The sequence below is a fragment of the Galeopterus variegatus genome, unplaced genomic scaffold, assembly GCF_000696425.1.
Source record: "Galeopterus variegatus unplaced genomic scaffold, G_variegatus-3.0.2 Scaffold2398, whole genome shotgun sequence".
Classification (NCBI taxonomy): domain Eukaryota; kingdom Metazoa; phylum Chordata; class Mammalia; order Dermoptera; family Cynocephalidae; genus Galeopterus; species Galeopterus variegatus.
Genome location: NW_007728509.1, coordinates 62,652 through 69,766, shown reverse-complemented (window position 1 = coordinate 69,766; position 7,115 = coordinate 62,652). Strand labels below are relative to the sequence as shown.

At 40.2% G+C, this 7,115-nt stretch overlaps 1 protein-coding gene across 1 annotated transcript in view; it reads right to left on the bottom strand.

Annotated features, from left to right (window-relative positions):
• Positions 1-7,115, bottom strand: part of LOC103597716 (IQ domain-containing protein K-like) — a gene marked incomplete at its 5' end in the record, with an annotated part of 79,034 nt that overhangs the window by 34,108 nt on the left and 37,811 nt on the right. Inside the window, one exon of the mRNA XM_008581584.1 lies at positions 5,269-5,380. Coding sequence (XP_008579806.1) covers positions 5,269-5,380 — 112 coding nt within the window. The remainder of the gene's footprint in view (positions 1-5,268; positions 5,381-7,115) is intronic.

Sequence of the window (7,115 nt, the reverse complement as noted above, 5' to 3'; positions counted from 1 at the left end):
AAACTGTTCAAAAGCATGTAGATATTTTAATAATACTATTATGACAATAACTAACGTTTATAGGAATGATGTGCCAGGACCTGTTCTAAAGGTCATCTCTTGTAATCCTTTAACAACTATATGAGACAGGTACTATTATTAGTCCCATTTTGCACATGGAAAAACTGAGGCTTCATGAAGTTAACTAGATCAGGGTCACATGGATAGAAGTAGAAGTTAGCATTCCAAGGGCAGATCTGGCTAATCCAAAACCCGGTCCTTTACCCATTAACACCATACTAACTTTTTTCTTAACTGACCACAGACTTGGGGACAGTCTTTGGAATTGGCTTGTTTGCCCAAGGTCCATATTATAACACACATTAAATCCAGTCTACTCTCACTGCTCCATAGCAAGCCAAATCAATCCATCAACTAACAGCAAATCAACTCCAAAAAATACGGAACAACAGAAAGCAACAGGCATGCTGCACTTTCCTTGACCTTTAAACTGATCATAGCCCTGATTGTCTTCCAATTTTGACATGAAATGAACTGGCAATTGTGCATGGAAGACAGGCCTGTACTGAGGCAGCCAAGCAGAGATAGTGCAAGCTGCTTTTTTATAGGGGAGAGGCCAAGACCGACAATTTGATGAGCTCCTACTCCTACCAGGCACTTTCTATATGTTGACTCAAGCCTCACAACTCCATTCATTCATTCACTCACTGACTCAGTTATTCATTCAACCAATATTTATTTGGTGCTCACTCTATGCCAGGCACTGTAGTAGGAGGTGAGCCAGGCAGACAAGGTCTTTGTCCTCATTGAGCTTATGCTCTAGTTGGGAAGACAGATGGCTGCCAAGTAAACAAATAACACATGTGCAAGCATCAGAGGGACTTGTCTTGTTGCCCTGAGCTGAGGACATGAAGGCCTAGTGGAATCCATGATTTAAAGAGAGCACAAAGCAATTGAGGGTCCTGCCTCTGTTTAGGGTCTCAATTCTGGCTGACCATTAGGACTTGGGAAACTTCACACTAACCCTGATGCCTGGGGCCCATCCCAAAGCAACTAAGTCGGAATCTCTGGAGGTGAGGCATTGGAGTTTCTTAAACTTATAATTTTGAAATAATTTTTGAATTTACAGAAGAGTTGCAATGATGTGCAAAGAATTCCTAGACCCGCCAATTTTTTGTACTTCACCATATTTGCTTTATCATTTTCCTTTTCTGTATCTGTCTCTATGTGTATATGCATATATGTGCATGTGCGTTACACATTATTTATTTTGAATCATTTGGGACTAAGCTGCATGTATTTCTTGACTTGTAAAATCTTCAGAACGTATGTTGGGAAAATGGAACAATTTGGTCAGGCTTCCCTGGCCTCAGAGCCCGTTCCATAAACATTGTGTGTGGGTGGGTGGAGTGAGTGCACCAGCATGGCACCACTTTGGCTGGTGTTTACTGCCTCGGGCGCTAGCCCTGTGCAGCCATATTTTTCCAGACCTGCAGTTTCCAAGGGCTGTGTGGCCAGTTACCTAGCTTATAGATCTGTGTGAAGGGGTCTGGTGACCCAACCTGACGTGGAGGGGTCTGGTGACCCAGCCTGGCACGTGAAGGGTTTGCGACCCAGTCTCTGAATGGGCTTGAGGGGTCTGGGAGCTCCAGCCCTAGCTCAACCATTGGCCCAGTCGGTGCAGGATTACCGAGAGGTAAAAGAGCTGTGACAACTAGCATGGTCACCTAGCTTTACAATTGGTGTCACGAACAGGATTAAGAGCTAGACAATTGGCGCTGTGGGCAGGATTCAAGACATTAGCCTTGCAGTAGCCCTTGTCATAGCCAGACAATGTATCTTAAGAATGAGATTTCTTATCTAATTCAAAGACATTGGTCAAAATCAGGAGATTTAATAGTGTTATATACTATTATCTAATATAAAGCCCATATTCAAAGTTTGCTGTCTCATTAATGTCTTTTATAGATTTTCTCCCCCATCCAGGATCCAATCTAGGATCATGCAATGCATTTAACTGTCATGTCTCTTTGGTTTTATTCATTCATTCATTCATTTGCAGCTGGCCAGTATGGGGATCCAAACCCTTGACCTTAGTATGGGGATCCGAACCCTTGATCTTTGTGTTAAAACACCATGCTCTAACCGCCTGAGCTAAATGGCCTGTCCTTTGGTCTCCTTTAACCTTTGTCTTTCTTGACACTAGCATTTTTGAAGAATCACTCCTTTTGTAACATGCCCTTCAATTTGGGTTTTTCTGATGGTTCCTCATGATTACTTTCAAGTTATGAATTTTTGACAGGAATAATCCATAAGTATAAGTAATGTTGTGGCCTTCTCAGCACATCGTATCAGGAGGCACATGATGTCAAATTGTCCCATTATTGGTGATTAATTTTGAGTGCTTGGTTACACTTTGGGGTAACTTGAACTATCTCTCCAAAGCTCCACTCATGAGGGCTGGCCATTGGACAAGGAGACCCCAACAACAAAAGGCTTGGAGTGGATTGGGAGAGGTGGGATCTGGGGGCAGGGATAGAAGAGATAAAGCCAGAGCCAGGTTACACAGTGGGTACTACAACCTATAGTTTCCTCTAAGGAAGAATGCATGTGAAACACACCGAATCAGAGGCCAACATGGGGATGCTCACCCACAGGTCATGGAGGGCCAAGCAGTCTTAGCCAGAGAAGCAGTCACAGCCAAGAGATAATCACAACAGAAAGTGAGGAGATGAAAGCCCCTTTCTACAGGACAAAGAGACCCCGAAGAGGAAGGGGTAGGCAATTCTCTCTCCTGCACCTAACCCCACTGATGCAGGGCAGAGGGGGTGGGTAAGCAATAAATTGGACCTGAGATTGAGACTTTAGACTAGACTTTATGAGATCATAACATACCAAAAAGACATGGAATCCACCCAATATGCCATTAAAGGACTGGAAAGAGAGATTNGTTACACAGTGGGTACTACAACCTATAGTTTCCTCTAAGGAAGAATGCATGTGAAACACACTGAATCAGAGGCCAACATGGGGATGCTCACCCACAGGTCATGGATGGCCAAGCAGTCTTAGCCAGAGAAGCAGTCACAACCAAGAGATAATCACAACAGAAAGTGAGGAGATGAAAGCCCCTTTCTACAGGACAAAGAGACCCCGAAGAGGAAGGGGTAGGCAATTCTCTCTCCTGCACCTAACCCCACTGATGCAGGGCAGAGGGGGGTGGGTAAGCAATAAATTGGACCTGAGATTGAGACTTTAGACTAGACTTTATGAGATCAGAACATACCAAAAAGACATGGAATCCACCCAATATGCCATTAAAGGACTGGAAAGAGAGATTCAAGAGAATAAGGTTGAAGACAGTTTCTGGGTAGAAAATAAAACTTTTTTAGACACCACCATCTTGAGATTTCTCAATAAACTGGTTCCTGGTCCTTCTGGATAGGTAGGCTAGGCTCTGAGGAGGTGATGCCTGGGGCCTGAAGGATGAGAAGGAGGAGTCACAGAAGAGCTGGGGATGGGGATTCAGCAGAAACTGGAATAGAACGTAGAGTCCCAAGATGATCAAGGCATTTGCCTACTGCAAGAAAATAAAAAAGACTGAAGGGGCTGCAGCTTACTTGGGGGGATGGCTACAGGGTAGGATGCAGAGGTGAGAGGACCCAAAGGACAGTCTGTAGCCCACAGAAGCACATATGACTATTTAAAAGATTCCAACAGTTCACCTCTTTCCCTCTAGTCCAAATTTCCAAAGGTAACTACCATTAGTTTCCTTCCAGACCACTTAGACATCTCTGTGTTTCCATGTATATATTTTTTATATGGATGAAAATTTAACATTTCTGCAATTTCATTTTTTCCACTTGAAAATATGTCATAAATGTCCTTCTACATTGTTGGTTAAATACATGATGCTAAATCCATACCATACAGCCATTAAACATCACGATGCCACTCTCTAGTTGTTGACTGGAATGACATTCAGAGTATGTTAAGTGAAAAGGTGGATTATATAACAATGTATACATAATCCCATTTTTAATAAACTACCGTTTTAATAATATATGTTTAGATGCATCTTTTCATCCTGAAAAAGTATAGCAGGATGAACACCGAAACATTAACATCGTGGGATTTCTGTGTTTTTCCCCCTTTATTTGGCTACAGTTTTCTAATTTTTCTATTGTGAATATGTGGTGACTTAAAGTTTAAAAATAAAGAAGAATGAAAGCAAACAGGACAAAATGATGACACTTGTGCATTGACAGGTGATAGGTGCTTGTTAGAGTATTCTTCGTTCTTTGTGTGTGTGTGTTTTCAATTTTTCAAAAAAAGATGTATTAGGGTTCTCCAGAGAAACAGAACCAACAGGAGATTGTATATTTGTAATGTATACTTGTATATAAAGAAAGGTAAAGATTTAAGGATCTTAAATAGATATATGGAAGAGATTTATTATAAGATATTGGCTCATGAAATAACGAAGACTGAGAAGTTCCACTATCTGCCACCTGCAAGCTGGAGACCCAGGAGAGCCAGTGATGAAGTTCAAAGACCTGAGAGCTGGAAAGCTGATGGTGTACATTCCAGCCCAGATCTGAAGGCCTGAGAACCAGGAGCACCAAGGGCAGGAGAACACTAATGTCACAGCTCAAACAATCAGGCAGAATTAACTCAACCTTTCTCCACCTTTTTGTTCTATTTCGACCTTCACCTGACTGAATGGTGCCCACTCACATCGGCTTTACTCGGCCCACCAGTTCAAATGGTAGTCTCTTCCAGAAACACCCTGACAGACACACCCCAAAATATGGTTTTAACCAGCTATCTGGGAATCTCATGGCCCAGTCAAGTTAACACATAAAATCAACCATCACAAAAGGAGAAAAGACATGCCTGAAATACCATTTAAGCTCAGACACTAAATCAACAACTTAGAAAAATAACTACCCATCATATTTAGACATTGTGTTTCCAAAATAATGGGTTATTCTGGATGTCTTGTAGCTTAATAAATAAGCTACACCAGCAGACACTAGGTGGCACTGAATTTGTCCCCGTGGGAGGGAAACGACCATAGAAATGATAAAACATCACCTCTGTTATTCTAGAGCAGAATCTTAATACACAGCTACTTTCCCTAAGCACTGACTGAGTTCCATGCAGACACAAGGACCTTATAAAACCTTAGAAGGCTTCTTTCTTGAGCTTGGAATGAGAATCAGGCTTTCTGTGAATAAACTAAGGACTGTGAATCAAGCAGCTGACCTTTTTGTTCTTGTTTGGCCCAGAAAATTTGGACTCGCTGGTGAATGTGCTTGTCCTCGCGCAGTTTCTTCTGCCACTGACGTAATTCTTGAATCTCAGGGTCGCAGCGAACCTGGAAAATCCGTCAAGCTTTAGTCCCTTTTCTATATATTTCTATACATTAGCTTATTAACTCTGCATGAAAAAATCCTTTACAAATCAATTGGATATACTTTTGATTCTAAATGAATCGTTGTTTTAAATGAATTATCTGTACTCCTAAAGCTCGCATCATATTTGAGCACAGATGAGTTTGTATGAAGATTCTAGGTCTGTCCCATCCAATAGAAATATAATGTAGCCACATGTGTAATTTTAAATTTCCTTGAAGTTTCAAAAGTAAAAATGAGGTGAGATTATTTTTAAGAATATATTTTATTTAACCTAAAATATCTAAAATCTTATCATTTCAACATGTAATCAATATAAAAAATTATTTATGAGATATTTTACTTTCTATTCTCCATGCTAAGTCTCCAACACATGGTGCATTTTTACCCTTACAACGCATCTCGATTTGGACTAGCTGCATTTCCAGTGCTCAATAGCCACATGTAGCTGTGTCCACTGTATTGGACAGCACAGTTCTAGATGAATCACAGTTAAAGTATTAACCACAGTTCCATTTAACACCAATTGACTAAGTGCCTACTTTATACTGGCCTTTATGCTAGACATTGAGAATAAAGAGATGATTAGTAGTAATTATAACAATAATTTTTATTTTATTAGTACTACAGTGCATTCATTTATGTCCCAGGTATTGTTTACATTTTTTATAAATTTTAATCATCAAAGCAACCCCATAAGGCAAAAATGAATATCCGCATTTCACACATGAGGAAATTGAGTCTAAGAAACTTGCCAAGTCATACAGCTAGGCAGTGGTGGAGCTGGGACCCAAACTTTGGCAGACTGGTTCCAGCTGCCCCGGAGAAACTTAGAGTCTAATAGGAGACCCAAGAATAAGATCAATAGTATGTGGTAAGAGTAAAGATATGGGTGAGTTCAAGGGAACACAGAGGGGGCAACTAACCCAGGCTGGAGTGATCAGAAACACTTCCTAGAGGAGATAACCCCTGAGCTGAGTTTTGAAGGATGAACTACAGCTGACACATTGTAATTGTACATGCTATGGGATACAATCTGATGTTCTGACACATATATACGTTGTAATTTAATGATAGGGTCAGGGTAGTAAATGTAACCATTGCCTCATAAGTTTATCATTTCTTTGTGGTGAAAACATTCAAAAGCCTCTCTTCCAGTTATTATGTACTATACAAAACTTAACTGTTAATCATGGTCACCCTACTGTGCAATAGAACATCAGAACTTATTCCTCCCATCTAACTGTAATTTTGTACCTATTGTTCTACCTCTTCCTCACTTAGTATATAATATTTTAAGGTTTACCCACATTGTAGCATGCATCAGTACTTCATTCCTGAATAATATGGTATTATATATTTATACCACATTTTTTTTTTATATACACTCATCGCATTTGAGCTGTTTCCACCATTTGGCTGTTGCAAATAGAGCTGCTATAACACTTGTGTATGGGTTTTTGTTTAAACACTTATTTTCAATTCGGGGAAGTATATGCCTAGAAGTGGAATTGCTGGGTCATATGGTAATTGTATGTTCAACTTATTGAGAAAACACCAAACTCTTTTTCACAGAGGCTGCATCATTTTACATTCTCACCAGCAATGTATGAGGGTTCTAATTTCTCCACATCCTTGCTAACACTTTTTATTTTCTGTTTTTTTTTTTTTTTTTTTTTTTTTTTTTTAGCCTTCCTT